At 38.8% G+C, this 23,458-nt stretch overlaps 1 protein-coding gene across 4 annotated transcripts in view; it reads right to left on the bottom strand.

Annotated features, from left to right (window-relative positions):
• Alms1 (ALMS1 centrosome and basal body associated protein) overlaps positions 1 to 23,458 on the bottom strand; it is a 127,689-nt gene that overhangs the window by 72,579 nt on the left and 31,652 nt on the right. For 3 of the 4 annotated variants that reach the window (XM_075983694.1, XM_075983697.1, XM_075983695.1), the window contains 4 exons: positions 23,238 to 23,356; positions 19,200 to 19,359; positions 5,246 to 5,376; positions 295 to 4,798 (listed from right to left, as the gene is read on the bottom strand). In XM_075983694.1, coding sequence (XP_075839809.1) covers positions 295 to 4,798; positions 5,246 to 5,376; positions 19,200 to 19,359; positions 23,238 to 23,356 — 4,914 coding nt within the window. The remainder of the gene's footprint in view (positions 1 to 294; positions 4,799 to 5,245; positions 5,377 to 19,199; positions 19,360 to 23,237; positions 23,357 to 23,458) is intronic. The other variant, XM_075983696.1, reaches the window with a different exon arrangement.

Here is a 23,458-nt window from a genome sequence, read left to right as displayed (position 1 = left end):
AAATTGGAGGCATCTGTGTCCCCAAAACAAGGATATTACAATGAAAGAATTAAGGAAGCTCAGACTACTTCCTCAACGTCCATCTGTCGTCTCCCAAATCCAGAAGCTCAGACTAGCACTACTGATCATATAACTTATTTATATCTTTGCTTTTGTTTTCCGGATTTTAGGTAGAAAATATAATCATTCTATAGTTCTAGGAGAAAATAAATTCAGAAATTCAAATGTCTCATTTTAAACTGCTAAGCTGTAATGTTCATAAGCCTGCATGTGCCAGTATAAGTCAGTCCTTACCTTGGGCTCGGACCCGAGACTCCTCTTCCTCTGCATTTTTAAGTATCTGTTTGGCTTGATTCAATGAGGACTCACACTGCAGAAGGTACTTCACATGTGCAGCCAGTGAGTCTACACTACCACAGCCATCCTCGCTCTCTGACAATCCCTCCTCCTCGCGGCTATCTGTTATGCTAGTCTTGGGTGAAGTATATGGAAAGAAGTTTAGAAAAACATCAGAAACAGACTCCAAAGACTCGGGTAAATTACTGTCCCATGAGCAGCAGCCATCACTTACTTCACTGCTCGAGTCACTCTTTACGAATGTCATCATAGGGATAACAATTTTATTCCCAATGCCTGTACTGCAACCTTCAGGTTCAGACCTCATTACAGACCTGGAAGCGTCCACCTGCCTGAAAGTTCCATCAAATGCCACCCTCGTTGCGCCTTCTGCTTCCTGTAGAGGACTTCTAAACGTAGTTGAAGGAATAAACTCCCAATTTTCAACACCCCTCTGGCACCTGAAATTTGTCTGTGTGCCAATGTCCTTCTGTACACACTCAGTGTGAGGGATCTCCTCTATAAATGGCTCCCTCTGGGTACAAACATCAGTTGTGGAGGGTTCTCTGAAGCAAACCATCTTCTTTGACTGTATAAATGAAACATCGTTAACATCTCTGAAAGGAACCAAGGGAGCAGGGAAATTGCAGCGTTTCAGTGCTATATTTTCTGCTTCCATTAAAAGAGTCTGAATTTCTTTAAGAGTTTTAGAACCATGACCTATATCCCGGATTTCCTCACAGCCAACATCACCAAAACTTGAAGATTCTGGCTTACATATGTTAACTCCGTCATCAATCTGAGAATTTAAAGGCATACTGTTTGCAATGAGAGAACAAGACTCAGGAGAATTCAAATTATCTATCAGCTTTTGGGCATGTTCTGAGACAAGTCGGTGCTTTTCACTGTGTGAATAAGTACCAGAAGAAAATGTAGGTAAATCAGAAATCTGGTCAGCTTGACCAAGACAACTTGAAACCTTCAGAGCATCTTCAGTTAGATGTCTGTCTGGCAGTTCCTGGGGGTATCCACAGGATGAATCCAATTTCTCTCTGTGTGAATAAGAACCAGGCAGAGGTACCGGTACACCTGTGCTTACAACAGTTGGTTCTGAGACAGTTGAAATCTTCGGAATATCTTCACTTTGATCTCTATCTGTTAACTGCTTTTGAACAAAAATAGCAGGTTTTACTTTTTGAGGACAGAAACCACGAAAAACTGTTGGTAATGGAGTCTTTTGATCATCTGGTCCAATCACAGATGAAGCTGCAGGCTTCTCTCTATATAAGCAGGACCTATGAGTAACTGTTGGCAACTCAATCTTCTGGTCATCCAGCAGATCTGCAGCTGAAATCTTCTGTTTCTCCTTATGTGAGTAGGAGCCACATGAGACTGTGGGTCTCCTATTCTGGTCAGATAGTCCAGGATCAGTTGAAGCCTTCAGAGAATTTTCAGTTAGATCATCATCTGGTGAGGCTTTTTGATAAAAATCACTCAACTTTCCTCTATGTAAGTAGGAACTAGAAGGCCCTGTTGGAGTCCCTGGGGTCTGTGCTGTAAGTGTAGAACCAGCTGACACTTTCAGGCCCTCTTCTGTGAGATGGGTGGCTGGCAACTCCTGTGGAGAGAAAACACTGGCCTCTCTCTGTTTTAAATTGAAAGGTTCTGTTGTTTTCCCAACCTTTTGGACACCTAACGCATCCTCACCAGTACTTGGCAATTCCTGTTCATGAAAATCACTGAGCTTCTCTCCACTTGAGAAGGAAACTATTCGTGCCCGAGTCTTCTGATCAGTAGAGCCAGGTCCTACTGCTTTCAAAGATATTTCAGTAAGATCTGGTGACTCTTGCTGGTAAGAGATGAGGGGCGTTGCATCCTTTGAGTTAGGGACAGAAGGCACTGCTCCAGAATCATCTAAAATTTGCAAAGCTTCTTCAGTAAGATCTGGCAATTCCTGCTGAGAAGAAACATTAGGCGTCTCACTGTATAAGGGAGTAGAGGGCACTACTTGTATTTCAGTTTTCTGTTCAATAGGTTCAGTATCACCTAAAACTTCCAAAGCTTTTTCACTAAGATCTGGAAACTCTTGCTGGTAAGAAACAATAGGCCTCTCTATTTTTGAGTGGGAAGTAGAAGGCACTGTTGATATCCCAGTCTTCTGGTCAGTTGGTCCAGGAACAACTGAAACTTTCCCAGAGTTTTCAGTTAGAGGCCTATCTGGCAACTCTTGGTGGTAAGAAACAATGGTATTCTCTAGATTTGAGTATGAAGAAGAGGTGATAAGCCCATCCTTCTGGTCAGCTGGCCCAGAAACAACTAAAACTTTGCAGTCTTTTTTAGTTAACTGACTACCTGAAAAGGCCTGCTGATAGAAAATAATGGGCTTTTCTCCAAAAGAATAGGAAGTCGAATTTACTGGTGGCTCCCCAGTCTTCAGGTCAACTGGTCCAGAAGTTAAAACATCTGAAGCTTCTTTAGGAAAATGACCATCTGGCAAGGTCTGTTGGTAGAAAATATTGGATTTCTCTCTAACTGGATAGGAACCTGATGGTCCTGCTGGTGTGCTAGTCTTCTGTTCAGTTAATCCAGAAATCCCTGGAACTTTGAAACACTGTGCAGACAGAGGGTTACCTGACAAGCCAGGTTGGTAAAAAATAATGGACTCCTCTCCAGGGAAGTAAGAACTAGGAGACACTGCTGGTGCCCCAGTGTTCTGGTCAGGTGGTGCAGGAGCAGGTGAAACCTTCAGAGACTCTCCAGGCAAATGACCACCTGGCGGAGTCTGCTGGTAAAAAATCTGAGGCTTCTCTCTTTGTAAGAAGGAAGTACAGGTTACAGTTGGCATAGCAATGCTTTGGTCAACTGTACTAGTAGTAGCTGTAGTTTGTAGAGTAGCTGAAGTTTGTAGAGTCTCTTGATATAGAGGACCTGCCAGGGCTGGTTGATAGAAAATACCAAGCCCCTCTTTTTGTGAATAAATAGAAGGCAATGACATTGTTGGGGTCCCTGTCTTCTGGTCTACTGATCCAGTGGTACCCAAGACTTTCCAGGCCTCTTCAGTTAGGTAGCTGTCCGGAAACTTTTGCTGATGAGAGATATTGAGCCTCTCTTGATATGAGTAGGAGGAAGAGGTTATAGTTGATATTCCAGAGAGCTGACTACCTGGAGGGGTTGGCTGGTAGGGCAAAACAGGCTTTTCTGCAAGTGATGGAGAAGTAGGGGATACTGTTGACAGATCAGTCTTCTGTACAGCTGGCCTCAGGATAAATGTTTTTGTAGATTTTTCTGTTGAATGACTATCTGGCAACTCCTGTTGATAGAAAACACAGGGAATCTCAACATATGGGTGAGAAATTCCAGACTTCTGGTCAACTGGTCCAGATACAAATGAAACTTTCTGAGTCCCTGCAGGTACATAACTGTCTGGCAACTCTTGGTAGTAAGGAACAGTAGGTTTCTTTTGATGCTGGTAGGAACTAGAAGACACTGTTGGAATGTCAGTCTTCTCATCAGCAGATCCAGACTCAGTGGAAACTTTCATTCCTTCAGGCAGGTTCTTTGCTCTGTGAGAATAGGAAAAAGGTAATTCTGATAGTAAAGGAGTCTTCTGGTCACCTCGGCCAGGAATAACAGAAATGGGCAATGCTTCTTCAGTTAAATGACTGTCTGATAATGTCTGCTGGTAGAAAGATTTAGCTATCTCTTTATGTGGCTGGGAAGCAGAGGTTACTGTTGGAGACCGAATCTTCTCAGCTGATCCAGAAACAGCTGAACCATCCAGAGGCTCTTTGTCTGGATAACTTTCTAACAGAGGATACTGATAGAAAATAGCAGGTTTTATTCCCTTTGAGTAGGGACTAGAGTGTAACGTTGACATCTCCGGCTTCTGAGCAGCTGGCCTAGGAGCAGATGACACTTTCCAAGTCTCTTCAGTAAAATACCTATCTGTGGAAGGGCCTACTGCTGCTCCAGTCTTCTGATCAACAGGCCCAGGAGCAACAGAAACTTTCCAAGGCTGATGGCTCAAATAACTTTCTGGCAAAGCCTGGTAATAGAAAGTATGAGACTTTTCTCCATGCGACAGAGAAGGAAAGGGTGGTACAGTTATCCCAACATTCTGGGTAGCTGGTCCAGGAAGAGCTGAACCTCGCACAGTCTCTTCACTTAAATGACTCTTTGCCATTTGTTGGTAGAAAACATTAGGTCCTTCATGTGTGTAGGAAGTAGGGAGTGAAGCTGGACTATCAAACTTCTGGTCAGTAGGCCTTGGAGCAGCTGAAGTTTTCATAATGTCTTCAGGTAAATGACCACCTGTTAGGACTTGTTGATAGAAAATACCAGGCTTCTCTCTTTGTGAACAGGAAGTAGGGATTGCAGGTGATTTCCCAATACTTGGGGTAACTAATCCAAGATGAGGTGAAGTTTGGGAAGCCTCTTCAGATAGACAGCCTTCGGGTACAACCTGTTGACAAAAAATACCAGGCTTTTCAGGTTTTTCTGTATGAGAGTGCAAAATGGAGGATACTACAGGTATTCCAGTCTTGTGGTCAACCAGTTCAGAAAGAACTGAACCGTTCCTGGCCTTCTAAATTGAATAGCCAGCTCTCTGGAAATCCCTGCTGGGTTTCTCACTGTATGAGTATAAAGAAGAGGGTACTGCTGTTGCCCCAGTCTTCAGGTTGGTGGGTAACAGCAGAAATTGTTAATGACAGGCCTATTGCATGACCACCTGGAAAAATACTAACTTTTCCCTATGTGGGTAGGAAGTAGAAGGTGCTGACAATACCTTCTGGTCAGCTAATTCAGGAATATTTGCAATGTTCAGCCTCTCTTTAGTGAGATGCTAATCTGTCAATACTTTCATGTTTACAATATAAGCGTGGTGATCAACAGCATTCAGAGAACTTACAGCAAACTGAGACAAATCTTCAAGGGACAAAGGTGAGTGTGTTCTGATGTCTGACTCTCCAAGAGTGTTAGTGATATCTGGTTTCAATTTGGATTGAGTAATTGCAACTTTGCCTCCTTTAGAAGTGTCTCCTTTAAAAAGAAACAAAAAAGGAAAATAAAAAATACAATGATTTGTTAATGTTATATAAATACATATTTTTTCAATTCATTTTTTTCTTTTGCCAATGAGAGATGAGTCAGCAGATAAAGCACTACTGAGCAAGCCTGACAACCTGGACTCAGTCCCTGAAACTCATGTGAAGATGGCAGGAGAGAACTAACAAAAGTCTTTCTGAGCTCTGCTCACGTGCCAGAGTACATACACGTACACACACACACACACACACACACACACACTAAAAAATTTTGAAACTTTAAAAATTCCTTTCTTTGTACACAAATATAAATTAAGAAAGGACGCTTTATTACTTCAGGCCTTTAAAAATTTAGAATTCTATAGAAATAACAAATGAAATAGATGTAAAGAAGATATTAACTATAAGGCAAACTAAAGTAAAAATAATTAGCAACAGAATTAATAGCGCAAAAATAATAGAATAAACATTTACAAATTGTTATAGGTCTTAAAATTGGGAGTTTTTAAGGATTTTCAACTGAATGTTAGGTCTGGGATTTGATTTCTTCCTACTTTCAATCTAAGAGCCTGCTATTATACTATGAATGGTGGCAGGAGACATAAGACCCTCAGTTACAGAAAATAAGAAACAAAATTATTATCCATGGTCCAACAAACCACCAGCTTAGTTAGCTTCAATGTTTCTCTGGATAACCCATGTCTATTCCCAGCACCCACACAGTATCCTAACAACCATCTGTAACTACAGTTCCAGAGGATCTGATGCCCTCTCTTCTAACCTCCGTAGGCACCAAGCACACACATGGTAAAACATGCATGCAAACAACACACTAATACAAATAAAGTAAAATAATCTAAAAAGTAAAAGAATAAATTAAGAAGAGATTTCTCTGGTCCTCGAGTCCAGTGGAGGCATTGAACTTCAGAGCAGATAGGCACTATGCATGTATAGATTCAAATTATTTTTTCTAATATTTATTTTTTTTAAATAAATGAAACTGTACAAGTCTCTAAGAAGTCTGAAGTAAATGGCACAAAGAGTTATTAACAGTTTGGGTAAGAACCATTCTGCATAAATAAGGATTCAAGATGGGTAGAAAGGGAATGTGGACATCTAAGCAGCACAAAATAACAAAGCTTTCCGTAACGGCAGACTTGTTCTATTTCAGTCAGTTTAAAACAGTAATTTTAAATGACGCTTAATCTGTCTGAATACCCATTTAAATACATAACACAAATGTCAAAAGTCTGACAGCTTGCTCAATCATCCAGTAATTTACTTAAGAAATATATGTACTATGTGCTCAGACATTGTTTCAAATACAGACTATAAAGCAAGAGACAAACAATCCTACTTCACATACTTTACAAGATAGCAGGAAAATTCACAACAGATAAACCGGCAAAATCATGGTTTGTCAAATGTTGGCAATAAGATTATTAAATATAACAAGTATTATCCATACTTTACATACAAGAAAGTTTCCTCTCTCCAAAAAAGAACTATATGATGGAGTTTCTAAATGTAGGGCTCTTGCTAACATGCACACTCTTGATTCAGCAGGTCTCGAGGTAAAACCTGAAATTCTACACTTCTACAAGTTCCACAGTGACCCAGTGCTAGAATACTTCACACCTTTCAATTCTACTTCTGATTTATAGATCCCTTCTACTGAATCCCCTTCTCTAAAGCTATTGTTGAGCATCAATTGATAACTGAATGTTGAGAGAAAGAGGGTGAGCAATGAGTTGCAAAGACATAGAAGTATCAAGTGTTAACTCTTCGAGAAAACAAAAAGCAAAAGAAAATATGAAACGCAATATAACCTGAGGAGAAAATGTGGGGCATGAATATTTTTATGAAAAATATTCATGAAGGCCGGGCGGTGGTGGCGCACGCCTTTAATCCCAGCACTCACGAGGCAGAGGCAGGCGGATCTCTGAGAGTTTGAGACCAGCCTGGTCTACAGAGCTAGTTCCAGGACAGGCTCCAAAGCCACAGAGAAACCCTGTCTCGAAAAACCAAAAAAAAAAAAAATTCATGAAGTTAATAAGCCAAAACAAACAAAGCAAAATCTTATATCCCCCAAAGACTTTCCAATTTATCTAAGTTTTTACTTCCTTTTGACTATTACAAAAAGTATTAGCAACACCACGAAGGAAGCAAATGAGATGAGTGGCCAAAGACTGAAGATATAACCCAGATCTCAAAAGATGGAGAGGTTTATATGCGCTAATGAGACCTGGGGAGAAGGGAAAAGATTAGTAAAGGAAACTTGAAGAGGGGGTAAGAGGTAAGCTGCTAAAAGGGAGAGAGACTCGCAGTGTTAAAGAAGAAATTTCCCTCCAGCTCTATGCAAACTTAAAGGCATATACTTCAAAATGTCAGAAGCATCCATGGTCATAAACCTAGTAATTATATTTGGAAGTGTTTGTACAGGTAAAGAATTCATGATGACAGATGGCTAATTGACATAATTGTAGGGTGCTTTTTACTCTCTCAACCCTGGGAGAGAGAAATAAACACACCAAGTATTACTACTTAGCTCCTGAATTCACAAAGATCATTTTCAGAACTGGGTTGATATAAAGTTTTGATTGCAGAAAAGAAAGGATATTGCCAGAGGAAAGCCATTAATGGACCATAATTGCCTTCCAATGTGAAGTGTGCACCTAATAGAGACGTGATCAAGACTAGAGAGTCGGTCAGGCTTTGCTCAGGAACTTTTCCCAGGAAGCAAATGCTTATTTACATAGAGGCTTCCTTAGGAGACAGAACAGCATACGAGGACCTGAAGCAGTCTTCAGCCTGAGTTAATAAAGCAAACAACACGAGATGCCATCCCAGACCTCCACCCCACAGGTGACTAAGGGCTGCTTACTCATCATTCCAGCTCAACTGCTAGGCGCATTAACACTAACACACCGAAACAAATCGGTGCATTTCTGAGGGTTGGAGAGATGGCTCAGTAGTGCAAGAGCACTTGTTCTTGCAGAGTTCTGGATCTGGGTTCAATTCCCAACAGCAAAATGGCAGCTCAAAACTCCAGTTCCGGGAATCTAACGAGTTCCAAGGAATCCTCTTAGCCTTTGGGAGCACCAGGTATGCACAGGGTGCGTATAAAACAACCATACACATAAACAAAAATAAATAAAATTATAGAAAAAATAATGGACTTCAGAATAAAAATGGGCTATAAACAGGAGTTTCAAAGCTAAAAACCTATAGGTGGTAGGGAAGGCTCACATGCTGCTCTTGGGCATCAAATCTTAGCAGACTGGCCCTGAAAGAACGTTTCTTTCTTCTCAGAATCAGAGAGATTAAAGGAGATCAGGGAAATGAGGGCAGTGAAAACAGACACTGACGGCACTGAGACAGACTCTGCACCTCTACGTAAACAAGTGACGTAACTGGGAGATGGAAGTCAATTCTCTTGACCAGGTTTCTCTGTGTAGTTTTGAAGCCTGTCCTGGAACTCGCTCCAAGGTAGACCAGGCTGACCTTGAACACACAGAGATCCACCTGCCTCTGCCTCCCAAGTGTTGGAATTAAAGGTGTGTATCACCACCAACCAGCTATTATTTTTATCTAATTAATATTTATTTCTATTTTTACTCAATCCTCCACTTTTTTAATTTTTGAAATTATAATTACATTTCTCCCTTCTCATTCCTCCCCATCCTCCTTCAAACTCATGGCCTCTTTTTCACTAGTTGTTATTGCATGAGTGTGAGTGTGTGTGTGTGTGTGTGTGTGTGTGTGTTCCTAAATATAACCTGCTCAGCCCACATAATGTGACTTGCATGCGTGTTTTCAGAGCTGACTATTTGGCACTGGACAACCAATTGGTGAGCTCTCCTGGGGAAGACGACCTCTACTGCTCCCAGCTTTCCTCAGCTGCCTACAGTTCCTTGTTAGGGTTGAGGCCTCATGGGTTTTTTCCCCATCCAGTTTGGTATGTCCACTGGCATCAGCCCTGCTTATATTTGGACTGTTATTTTGGTGAGACTCCCCTTTTGTTTCTCTCTCTCTCTTCCCTATCATAAGCCTCTTACAGAGATTGGCTTAAGTCATATTGACTAAATCAGACAGAGCAGCTCAAATACAACTCTTAATTCATTTTATATACCTCCCGTTCTTTCATTCATTTTTAAAATTGCCTTGGCAATTTTTTAGATCAGTTATTTCTGTATGGGAGAAAGGCTCTCTCACAACGCACATGCTGGGAGGTTGCCTGACTCTATTTCTTTTCTCTTCCCATTCTATCTTGCATTAGAGCCACCTTTTTTTTTCCATATTGTTACACCTTTCTACTTACTTTTCTGTTTTTCTCCATTCTAGTCTTGCTCTGCTTATTTTCTTTGTATTCCTAATGTCAGTAACTAATAGCTTAGTATGCGCTATATTGGCCTTGTTATTTTATTCCTCAAAACTCACTGGAGTTGGAGGTTTGATGGTTTTTTTCTTGGCTATTCCTCTATCTTCATAATGGTGTTACCCATCAATTGTGGTTACTTCTACAGTTTATAGTCTGCACCTGCAAAAGCTGAAGACCGTGTCCAGTGCCCAGAACATGTATGCTAAAGGTTAAACTACAAACAACAATGGCTACTGAATACTATTGAGAAAAACTACACTTCATCCTTATCACGGTAACTTAGTCCTGGATGAATAATGAAAATACTTAAACTGAAAGAAAACAAGTGGTTAAAGAAACCCATCTAATTCTGTATATGCCAAGTTCCAATACAGAAATATAAGAAACATGGAAAAAAATCAAGGGACTGCGATTACTCGAAAAATTCCATTATAGTAACAAATTTCAATGAAAATGAAGTAAAAACCAAAGACAATGGAATTCCAAAAACAAGTTTTAAAAATGTCCAACAAAATCAAAGAAAACATGAACAAACTCCTGAATGAATTCAAAAACAACACAAGTAACCATCCAACCAAAATAAGAAAGCCAATACAAGATATAAAACAAGAATTCAACAAAGAGATAGAAATACTAAAAAATCAAATTGAAATTTCGGAAATAAAAAGCTAAGTCAATCAAATTCACTGGAAATTCACACCAAAGGAATGGATCGGGGCTTGAAGACAAGGTAAATGAAGGAGCACATTCAGACAATAATAAAAATAAAAAAAAAGTATAAACAGTACATATGAGACTACTGAAAGACTAAACTAACAAATCATGGGCACAGAAAAAGTACAATCTAAAGGCAGAAAAAAATGTATTCAATGAAAAAAAAAGAAAGAAAATCTCTCCTAGAGAAAGAGGTAGTCATCCAGATAGAAACAAGAGGCATTTAGAACACCAAACAGACAAGACAGAAAAGGAACGTTGACATGACATACTGTAGTTAAATCATTAAGTATATAGATCAAAGAAAAAATATTGAAAGCTACAAAGACGTGCCAGTCACATAAGGGCAAAACTAACAAAGTAATAGCACATTTGTCACAAGAAATTTTAACAGCCTAGATGTGAAGCTCACTATAACCAGCAATGCTGTCCTTCATGAATAAAGAGAAACGTTCTATGGTAAACATAAAGTAAAGGAGTTCATGGCCACGATTAAGCCAGCACTGAAGAAGATTCTTGAAGAACTCCTATACACTAAGGAGAGAAAAACACATTCATAAGGTCACAAAGTAAAAATAAGATCTGTTAGATGAGTAACTTTTTCAAATGAAAGGACCAAATCTGATAAACAACAAAACCAAAAAAATGATATCCCTCATTATCATAATTCTGACACAATAACTCAACACGGTAATAGTGGGTTCACATCACTCGCACCAATAGCATGGTGTTGGAATAAAAAAAAAGAGTTAACCAAACAACAGTGAAATGAACTTTAAGAGACTTCACAGAACATCCCACCCAGCTTCTTAGTAGCCTGGGACTGTTTCCAAAAACAGACCATACTTTAGCAAAGCAAGTCTTAACAATTACATGAAAATTAAAATAATTCTTATATTCCATCTGATCACAGCAGAATAAAGCAAGAAACTAACAAGAGAAACTACAGAAAATATGAACAACACACCACTGATGATGAATGGGTCAAAGAAATCAGGAGAGAATTTTTTAAGCACTGGAATTAAAGCAAAACCAAAATCCTATGAGAAACAATGAAGCAGTTCTGAGAAGGAACTTATAGCTATACATACCAATATCTAAAGTCAGAGCTTTGAAATAGAAAAATAAGAACAAGCCAAATGTGAAATCAGTAAACAAAAATAAGGATCAGAATAGAAACTATTGAAATGGAAACACAAAGAACGGGGAGTCAACGAAACAAAGAAGTGGTTCTCTAACAAAATAAGGTTAGCAAATCCTTAGCCAAACCAGCTGAAAGAAAGAAGACCCAAATTAGTAAAATTAAAGATAAAAATGGGCAATATTATAACAGATAACAATAAAATTCAGAAGATCATTAAGGTATACCAATATGAAAACTCATATGGCAATAAACTGGAAAATCTAAAATCAGATAAATTTCTAAGTACATATTGTCTTAGTTACTTTTTTATTGTCATGGAAATACAGTGACAAAGGCAACCTATAAAAGAAAGCATTTAATTTGAGGCTTACAATTTCAAAGGGTGAGCCCATGACCATCACGGCTACTAACATGGTAGATGGCAGGCAGACAAGGAGGTGTATGATCCCAGAGCAGTAGACCTTACATCCTGACATACAACCACCAGGCAGAGAGAGAGCTAACTGAGAATACTGTGGATTTTTGAAACCTCAAAGCCCACTCACAGTAACACACCTCCTCCAACAAAGCCACACCTCCTAATCCTTCCCAAACAGTTCCATCAAACCACCATAAATGCGAACTACAAAAATTAAACCAAGATATAAATAACTTAAACAGATCTACAACCAACAGTAGCTTTTATTAAAAAAATGAACTAAAAACATCCAGGCCCAAATGGTGTCATTTGCTGAATTCTACTGGACCTTTTCTAAAACTCTGAATATTTTCTTAGTGTGTTGCGCACACACAAACACTAGCTGAGATGGTTAAACAAGAATGGTCCCCATAAGCTCATATATTAGAACGCTTAATCACGAGGGAGTGGAACTCTTTGAAAGGATTAGGAGGATTAGGAGATGTGGCTGTGTTAGAGGAAGTGTGTCACTGGGTTTCAACAGGTCTTGCCAGACCTGGGTTCTCTATCTCTGCCTGTGGGTCAGAATATAAGGGTCTCAGATACTACTCCAACCACAGTCTATGCAATGTCATGCTCCCCATCATGATAATAGACTAAACCTCTGAAAGTATAAGCAAACTCCCAGCTAAATACTTCCCTTTATAAGACTTGCCTTGGTCATGGTGTCTCTTCACAGCCATAAAACAATGACTAAGACACCAGTGTAACATTGTGTTTAGAAGTCAGAAGACAACATTCAAAAGTCAGTCTCTCTAGGGATCAAACCCCATGTTTGTATAACAAGTGCTTTTGCCTACAAATCATCTCTCTGGCTCTCTACCAAAGCTTTTTTTTTTAACATTATTTATTGATACACACACACACAACACACATATGCACCACATACATGCAGTATCTGCAGAGGTCAGAAGAAAATGTGAACTGGTATGAACTGGAGTTACAGATGTTGTTAGCTACCATGTAGTTACTGAGAATCAAACCCAGGTCCTCCAGAAGAACAGTCAATGCTCTTTAAACATTAAGTCATCTCTCCAGCCCTTACTAGACCTTTAAAGAACATTAAAGGTCCTCAAAGTATTTCATATAATAGAAAAGGAAAAAACACTACCAAATTCATTTTATGAAGCCAGTATTACCCTGATAACAATGATGTATGAGGATCCACAAAAAGGAAAATTATAGACCAGTAAACCAGAAAAACCCGGACACTTAAAATCCCAGTAAAATACTTGCAAAACTAAATTCAATAACACATTATAATGATCATTTACCATGAATGACCAAGTTAAGAGTCATTCCAGGGAATGGAAGAATGATTATGCATTATGTAAGTCAATAAGCATAAATAGACTCAGAAATCATACAACCATCTCAACAGATATAGAAAATACCTCTATCAAAGTCCAACAACCCTTAATAATGAAAGCCATGAAGAAACTAGAAACAAAAGAAACATCTCAATATAATTTTCCTAAATGGGAAAAAAACTGTAAGTCTAAGGGTATCTACCCTTTCCAATCTGATTAAATATATTATTTGAAGTCTTATGAAGTCTTGCCTATAATAATAAGACAAAAATAAAAGAGGTACAAATAGACAAGAAAAAGAAGTCAAAGTACTCCTGTTTGCACACAATATGATCATATACTTAAGAAGTAGGACTTAGTGAGATGATTCAGCAGGTAGAGAGTGTTTACCATACAAGCCTGGTAACCTGAGTTCAATTCCCAGAACCCATAATGGAAAGAGAGACCAACTCTCAAAACCTGTCCCCTAAAGTCCAGCAGGCACCAAAGAGACAGAGACAACTGAATTTCTGAAGCAATCTGACCAGTCTGCCCAGCAAATGATAGTTTCTAACTATATTTTCTTTAAAAGTTCTACTTTAGTGGTATCATCTATGTGAACATTTAAGGAGACCTTTCTGGTCCAACACTTAAGGACTTGGAATGACTGTCCATTTTCACAAAGAAAGGAAGAAGAAAATCTTAGATGATGGTGCTTGTAGATTTAAGGTTTGGCAAGGGCATCTTACAAATAGAGGACGCCATTGTACTGTGTTCATATTCAAAGAAGGTGACAAGGGATCATTCCAAGGTCCTTACTTTAATTGGCACTAAGAGTCCTTGTGATCTCATTCCCTACCAAAGGTTCCATTTCCTAATACTATCACTAAACAAGTAAGAATTTCAGTGTGAACATTTCAGGAGACACAATCATTCCAATCATAATGAATTCCAATGTTCACAGAGGAACACTTTTCATGACTTAAAGGGAATAGCAACTGAGCTCAAGAGAAGTGTGGATAATATTATACAGAAGAGCATGGGAGATCATTTTGAAGAAGAAAGCAGTATTATCTGTTGAGGGAGGTGGTATGATGTGGGATGTCCTTCTGTACACTGTGAATGTGTGTTGTTTTAATTGATTAATGAATAAAGCTGCTTTGGCCTATGGCAGGGTAGAATATAGCTAGAAGGGAAAGTAAAACTGAATACAGGGAGAAAGAAGGTGGAGTCGAAGGAGACACCAGCAGCTGCCTGAGAAGGAAGGTATGAGGTAACAAGCCTCGAACATCGTGGTAAAATATAAACTGATAGAAATGGGTTAATTTAAGTTGTAAGAACTAGTTAACAGTAAATCTGCTAATAGACCAAACTGATGTGGGAGTGATTTCTTATTAATAAAGAAACTGCCTAGGCCCATTTGATAGGCCAACCCTTAGGTAGGCGGAGAAAACAGAACAGAATGCTGGGAGAAAGAAGCTGAATCAGGGAGTCGCCATGATGCTCCCACTCCAGACAGACACAGGTTAAGATCTTCTCTGGTAAGCCACCTTGTGGGCCACACAGATTATTAGAAATGGGTTAGCTCAATATGTAAGAGCTAGCCAATAAGAGGCTAGAGCTAATGGGCCAGGCAGTGTTTAAAAGAATACAGTTTCCGTGTAATTATTTCGGGTAAAGCTAGCCATGCGGGCGGTCGGGTGGCGGGACGTAGCCCAGCCCTGCTGCTCCAAATACAACACCAAACAGTATGCAATTAATATTAAGCCTCAGAATGATTATTTTAAAAGTGGTGCAGGACCAGGCAGGACAAGAAACCTCCAGATATAAATGGCACCCACTGTCTAGCACGGATCCACAAGAGACCTAAAAAAGCTGTAAAGGGGTTCTAAATGCACAGACGAAACAGCTTCACTGGGCTTCCTAGTCACTCATGCCATTACAATACAGAGATGCATTGTACAGAGATGCATCTCTGGACAGTTGCCCACGAAATGGAGCCAGCTGTCAACCACCATGACCTAAGCAGCATGGCAGACTCCCTCAGTCTCTCACTGGCTTCAGGACAAAAAAGCTTCTCCCAGCCACTGCCTGCAGGCTTGAGAACACAGCCAAAGGTCTAAGAGCACAGCTGTATACTACTTAGTACTGCTTCCCAGTGTTGGGAAGGTTAAGTGTGACACGCCTGGGTACCTCTGCCATGTTGAAAAGTTGAGCAGGGTAGAACCAAGAGCCAAAGCAGCCACTTTGGTCTTAGCCATGCCCACTTACCAATTTAAAGCAGTGATCAGAAAATAATTACAGATACACAATAAAGGCAGATTCAGACAAAAAGCCCTCTAAAAGGGTCACAATGTGATAAATATGCATAGGCTTGGGAGAGAAAAGATAAAGGGTAGACAGAGTCATAGATTAAAAGAATAAAGATAATAAACTGAGGTTCTTAAGAAGAAAATAAAGTAATAAAAAATTATAATAAACCATGTTAAAATGAAAAATGCACAGGCAGTCTAGATTATGTATACTATTGTGCTTTCTTTGAATTTTCTGACTGTTAATGAGCTAACTGCAGAGAGACATTTGATTGTAAGGGCTGCTAAGCTAAACCAACATAAAGGTATTTTGAAAACTTCAAAATTTGGGTCTAAGGATATGTTGCTTTGGAATAGAGTTCTGTTTAAAAGATCAGAAGCTATGGATTCCTCCCAGATTAATATGCTTTGATCAAGTAAGAGCCCTGGTCTCCAAGGGAGCAATGACCCAGGTGACCCAACATCCAGAACAACTTCAAGACAACTGGCTGAGACTATACAGCCTCACAGACTACTACAGCCAAGATTTAACTATAATTCTAAATTTTCTCAGTATCCCAATAAGATTACCAGTGCCCATAGTCACTAAGTAGTATAGAAAACTACGTCCAAGGGGCTAGAGAGATGGCTCAGAGGTCCTGAGTTCAATTCCCAGCACCCACATGGTGGCTCACAACCATCTATAGTGAGATTTGGTGCCCTTTCCTGGTATGTACATGTTCATGCAAGCAGAACGCTGAATACATAATAAATAAATATATCTTTAAAAAAAAAAGAAAAAAGAGAGAACTACGTCCAAATTCCCAAAATATTGTTTATAAATGTTTGTTAAAGGCTGTTAGTTACAAATGGTTAATGATCATAGTCAATATCTTTCTAAAGAAAAAAGGGGGATATGATATAGAAATGATTTAAAAAGGTAGATTATTGAATCTACTTTAATCCAAAAACAACTGTTAGTCTAACAATACTTTATATTGGAATGGATTTTGGTTTACTGATACAAATTTAAGGTCAATTTTTCTTACAATATATGTATATTTCTACTCTTGTTAAGGTATTATGTTTACACAGCTCATTTAAAAAGGTAATATATAGTTAAATACAAATAGTCATCTATAATAGTCAAATTTATAGTCATGTTAGTTAGATTTTCTAGATATGCAGAGATATATTTCAGATGGATAGGTAATCTTCAAACACATCAAAGACCCACAGAATATAGCATTAAAAATGTTTTAAGAACTTAAGACTTCTCTCAACAGTGACACATGTCTGCTCCTGACGGCATTAATTACTTTAAGAGGAAGATGGGCATAAAGAAAACTCCTTACAGAATTTGCTTTCAATATGGCAAGGCTAGCCATTTGGGCAAGAAACAGCTCTTGCCTGAACTGCTTGACTGTATGCTGTATAAACTGGACATGTAGGACCCACAGGAAAATGACTACTAAACTTCGTAAAAATAAGGCAGGATAGTCCTTTACAGTTCCTGCTTCACAAAAGAAATCACCAGACATTCTGCAGGACACAAAAGAAAGCCACTGATACTGTCAATACAGGTTGAGCAAATTTCAAATTTCCTGCTTCACTAAAAAGTGAAGTTACGCCGGGCGGTGGTGGCACACGCCTTTAATCCCAGCACTCGGAAGGCAGAGGTAGGCGGATCTCCGTGAGTTCGAGGCCAGCCTGGTCTACAAGAGCTAGTTCCAGGACAGGAACCAAAAGCTATGGAGAAACCCTGTCTCGAAAATTTAAAAAAAAAAAAAGTGAAGTTACTATATTACCCTATAGGCTAAAGATGGATGACCCAACATTACAGAACTTTGGGTGACCTGGCAGTCGGATATTTCTGCCATTTCTAGAGTTTTAAGTTGCTTACAATACACCTCTTGTTTATTTAGGTAATTGAAGGAAATCTCAAACAATTACCTGGTTTGGGAGGGTGTTTGCCCCAGGGCCCCCAAAAGCTTATAAAACCATCCATGTGCGCTTATTTGTCCCTTTTGTTTCCTGCTCTTCATTGGAACCTTGGTTTTGTAAGTTCTCCCCTTATTAAAGCTGATATTGAGCTTGCCTGGCTAATTCTGTTCGCTGTTCGTTTATGCCGTAACAGGTAATATTATATCCTTCTGGGGTCTTTGAGAGAGTTCAAGACTAGATAGTTATAGTTTTCCTTAGTTATGACAATAAATTAGATATAAAACTTAAAACTTACAAAGAATAGATGATAGCGTATTTTCTTTAATTTTGCCAAATATAAAGAATAAATAATTACAACTGTAATTCTTGATACCTGTTTTGCTATATTACAATATTAGAGTTAAAACCTTCCTTTTTAATTAGACAGAAAAGAGAAGATGCTATGGGATGTCCTTCTGTACACTGTGTATATATGTTGCTTTTATTGGTTGATGAATAAATATATTCTATGGCAGAATAGAATAGAGCTAGAAGGGAAAGCCAAACTGAATATAGGGAGAAAGAAAACAGAGTGGAAAACTTAGAATTTTCCAGGTATACACCTTAAATCCCAGAGCTTAAGGTAGAGGCACGCAGACCTCTGTGAGTTCAAGACCAGGCTGGTCACCACAGTGAGTTCCAGACAGGCAGAGCTACATAGTGAGACCTAGTCTCAAAAAAAAGAATATGGAAAAAAGAAAAAAAGAAAAGGAAACAGAATTTACATTGAAAGGAAAACTGGATGAAAATGACTAAATAAAAAAAAAGATTGGAAGATAATTCTCAGAAGTAAATTGACATTGGAGACAATGATTCTATGATAATAGCCTAAGGAAGCTGATGGTATTACTTATCCAGTGCACAAAAGCCTCAAAGTCAATGATGCCAAAAGTGTTACTCAGTCCAAGTGTAAGGGCTGAGAAATTGCCTAAAGGTAAATAACCTGGTTTTCTGATATCCAAGGCAGGAAAATGGTACCCCAGTGTGCCTTTTTGTTCAATCCAGGTCTCAACCAATTAGATGGGCTCACAATTTGGTCTACTTATTCAAATATCTTCCTCATACTCTTACAGGTATAGATAAAAATACTGTTTACCAATTATATAGTGTGTAGGTTAATTTTTTTTGCCAACTTATCCCAAGTTACAGTGATCTGAAAGGAGAAAAATCTCAACTGAGAAAATGCCTCCATAAGTTCTGCTTGTACGCCAACTGTGGGGCATTTTCTTGATTAATGACTGATGTGGGAAGGAAACGCCTAGCCCATTATGGATGATGCTAACCACTGTGCAGGTGGTTCTGGATATGCAAGAAAACAAATGGAACAAGCCTTTAAGCAGCATTTCCTCTGTTGCTTCTGCTTCAGTTCCTGCCTTGAGTTCCTGCCCTGGCTTCCCTTAGTTATGAAGTAGACCTGAGAGTTGTAAGATGACCAAGGTGTTATCACAGTAATACTAGGCACCCCTTAATCCATCTAAACTGCTAGAAAGGCATGGCAAGATAATATTCATAAACTAGATAAGGAGGACATATAGTGTCGACAATTTCTAGATACATACCTGTTGACCGTGTAAGAGCTGTTGGTTGAGTGTCAAGAGATACCCTCAACATTCTGAGATTGGGAGAAAGATATTTTGACTCACTGGTTGGTTCTTGAGGAACAAATGAAGATAATGGAGATGGAAAAGGCTGGCTAATGTCCAAATTAGAATGGTCTACCTATGAAATTAGAAAAGAAACGTTAAAAAACAAAACAAAAGATTCTATTAATTTGACACTTAACTTGGCTAAAAAACAAACTTCATTAAATGAACACTTAAGAGGTTCAATAATTTTATTTTAATCTTTTTAACTTTAATTTCATTTTACATATTTGAGTGTTTATCCTGCATATATATGTGTGCATCTCATACAGAGTTCAAAGGAAGTTATTGGATCCCCTGGAACTAGAGTTACAGTTATGAGTCACCATGTGGATACTGGAAATAGAACTCGGGTCTTCTTCAAGAACAAGCTGAGCTGGAGAGATGTTGCAGCAGTTAAGAGCACCGGCTGCTCTTTTAGAGGATCTGAGTTCAATTCCTAGCACCCATGACATCTCACAACTGTCTGACTCCAGTCTCTAAGGATGCAATACCCTCTTCTCGTTTCCAAGGGCACTATATACATGTGAAGGGAAAACATCTATACACAAAATAAAGTACATCTTTAATAGAACAAGTACTCCATAACCTATCTCCCCAAACCAACACACTGGGGAGTTTTACCAATCACTTACAATCATATTCTTTCCAGGTGTGGTGGCATAGGCCTGAAATCTCAGAAGGAAGACTGAGGCAAAAGGATGACAAGTTTGATGCCAGCGGAAGCTAACAGTGAGATCTGGGCCAGTTTAGTAACAAGGTGACACTCATATTCTCAAGTCAATTGAATTCATATACATATCACATTTTGCTTGGTGAAGACACCACTGATGGTGCCGTACAGAATATCACATTATCACTAACTAGTGGCATTAAAGCATAAACATGTGCCTGGCGGTGGTGGTGCACAACTTTAATCCTAGCATTCAGGGAGGCAGAGGCAGGCGGATCTCTGTGAGTTCAAGGCCAGCCTGGTCTACAAAGCAAGTTCCAGGACAGTCAGAGATAAAGAAACAAACAAACAAAACACACACACACAAAGGCATAAACATGCATAATTTCCATGGAATTCATAGGATACTTAGGTAAAAATATACAGTGCTATTTGGTTTATAAAAGATTAGTCTAGTCATGCCATCTCAGAACAGAATACAAAAATAAACATAAGCATGATTTCATTTATTATCTATTTATTTACTTATCTGGAGATGGGATCTATCTATCTGTCCATCCATCTATCCATCCATCCATCCATCCATCCATCCATCCATCCATCCATCCATCCAGGGCAAGAGTTCATGCAGTTTGACCTCAAATGCTTCCCTACATAGCTGAGGCTGGCTTTTAACTTCTGATCCTCCTGTCTCCACCTGTCATGTGCAGGAATTACTGCATACATTAATTATCATGTTTTTGTTTGTTGGATTTTCAGTTCTCAGGCAGCTACTTGTATTCATGGAATGAACATATATACATAAACAAACAAAGATAAATTAAAAAAATAATGATAATTAAGGGGCTGAAGACCTTCCTTAGTGAAAAAAAAACACTTTTGTAGCATGCCCAAGGCCCTGAGTTCATTACCCAACAGCACACATGCAGATTTAAAAAATGGGAAATAAATCTTAACATTTTTGCTTTCATTTTGCTCATTTTCATACAATGCCTCGGGTCTCTGGGTCTATTAAATACTTCTCATTGTTTTCATTCCACATTATTTTCTCTTCACTTGGCTATAGCCAACAGGCTACAAAGCTATATGTATTTTCTTTGGTATTACCTGCTCTAATAGCTCTTTATGTTTGAAGATGTGATAATAGTACTTTTTTATTAAAGTTAAGGCTATAATAATTTTTCTCCCTTTATTAAATCTCTTGTATTCATCTGTCTCTTTCCCGACTTCTTACTCTGCCTTTCTCCCACAAGCTATACTAAAATCAATCTTTAGGAGCAGGATTCTTTACTTAAACTTTTGAGCTTTTCAGAACTTATATTTTGGGTTATGTATTATTTAGTTGACCTAGGCAGCCACTCTGTATTTCAGTCTGTTTTCTGGCATCTCTAGCAGCTCCCTATCCTACTCCTGTTCTCATTAGTTATGACTGAAATATGCTTCCTGACACTGTTGTATTTCTCTTTGCAAGGTACAGGACTTTCCCAAAAGAGAGCTACTAGAGGGAGAGTGTTGGTATTAAAGGTGTTCACCACACCTGCTAGCTAGAAAACTAGACCTCTTGAGAAGAGAGGGTAACAGGTCAAAGGCTGTTCATCATAAAGTAGTTACTTCCCTACTGATATCCTTGTACATTGAGTCACAATCCTAGAAGTATTCATTGTAAAGTGTGGATGAAAATAATCCACACTAACCCAGTCTGAGGACAGACTAAGTGGACTACTATGTACCTGTGATGCTCTTGGCACTGCACCTGAGAAGAGTGTCAGTCATTATATCCCCACTCTCATCATAAATGCCTACTCTAAAATACTAAAGAAAACAAAATCGACCCCACGAAACTCTCTTACATAGTCAACAACCTATACATAAAAGCAAAACTCTTCATGCTATCTTTGCTCACTCATGTTCTCAAACCAACTTCTAAACCTGAATGAGATACAAGGACACATCACAAGTGAGACCCAGGTTGGCCTGACAGCATCACACAAACAAGGGTAGGACTCAAGGAATATTAAAGACAAGATGGTCCAAAGATCCAAACAAATGAAGTCTTATAAAGCATTTTAAAAAGTCCCTAGAGTCACCATTTTTCAGTACAGGTACCATAATAGGGGCATAAACAGATGTGGGGAAGATGTGTACAAGTTTATGCAGTTCATAGAAGGAGGCAGAGTTAGAGCCTTTCAGAAAGATGGACTAATTTGGATTCTAAGCACTGCAGTATTCTTCCCAGGGAAACAATGATGCTTGAGATTTTCTTAAATGCCAGAAGTCAAAATTTTCAAGAACTTCTAAACAGAAATACTTGAGTATCTCAAGCTAGCACATTAAAGACCAGAGAGACAGCACAATTGAATGTCCTCATGAATGTGTTCAGTTTTCACATGTTCCAAAGATTCTTGTTGACCCAATACAAAAAAGATACTTCAAGACAGAAAGCCTGGAGGACCAAGTATGGTGGTAGACGCCTTCAATCCTAGCACTTAGGAAGCATCGAAAGGAGCTCTCCTGAGATCAAGGCTAGCCTGACCTACACAACACACTCCAGGGCAGCAGGACTACACATAGATACCTTGTCTCAAAATTTAAAAAAAAAATAAAAATTAAAAAGTCTAGAACTCCAAAAGATGTCCTTTTCTAAGACATCACAGAATTCATGAAATGAAGTCAGGCAGTGGTGGCACACACCTTTAATTCCAGCACTTGAGAGGCAGCAGACAGATCTCTGTGAGTCCAAGGCCAGACTGGTCTACAGAGTAGTACCAGGAGAAAAGCCAAGGCTATACAAAGATATCCTGTTGGCAAAAACCAAAACAAACAAACCAAAAAAATAAATAACAAACTTGTTTAGTGTCATGGTCTATGAAAAAAACATTTTGTCAACATTTAGATCATATTCCTGGGTATGAAATGAAGACCACATTGTGAGTCAGAATTGCTATCAAAAGATAAATGAGCCTTTTTACTTTCATTATCATTTTCTTTTCAACTAAAATATTCCTTTACCTATCCATAAAATAGGTCAAGTAGAGTAACTTACAGACTTGTCAAAATGGCTCTCCTCAGATGATAGTTGTGAAGTAGGTAGCCAAAACAAGGAGCTGTCGCAAAGATCATCAAGCATTTTCTCTAAATCTGCAAGCTCCAAGTACTCACCAGTTAAGCCTTGTAGGTCCCATGTCTGGGAAATTGTAAAAAGTAAAAAACAAACACCATTTCCTGAATCAGTACTGAAAAAGGCCACATTTCTACAACTATCACTTCATTGTATATCTTACCTCTCTTTGCAGTTCAGAAATTCTTTCACTGTGTACACCAGCAGTTTTATATAGGTTGGAGTACTCATCATCACCATGCAGAGTAACAATGCCAGACTCAGCCTTCTCCTGTAGGCCATCTATTTAAAAAAAAAAAAAAAGTCATGTTGCACAAATGTATATACAATGAAACTGGACTCAGCTCCCCAGGCCAAGGAATTTCACCTTAGCCTTCTTCAGTT

Source organism: Microtus pennsylvanicus, chromosome 8, assembly GCF_037038515.1.
Source record: "Microtus pennsylvanicus isolate mMicPen1 chromosome 8, mMicPen1.hap1, whole genome shotgun sequence".
NCBI lineage: Eukaryota > Metazoa > Chordata > Mammalia > Rodentia > Cricetidae > Microtus > Microtus pennsylvanicus.
Note: the sequence above shows the minus strand (reverse complement) of the source record. Positions and strands in the feature narration are given on the sequence as shown.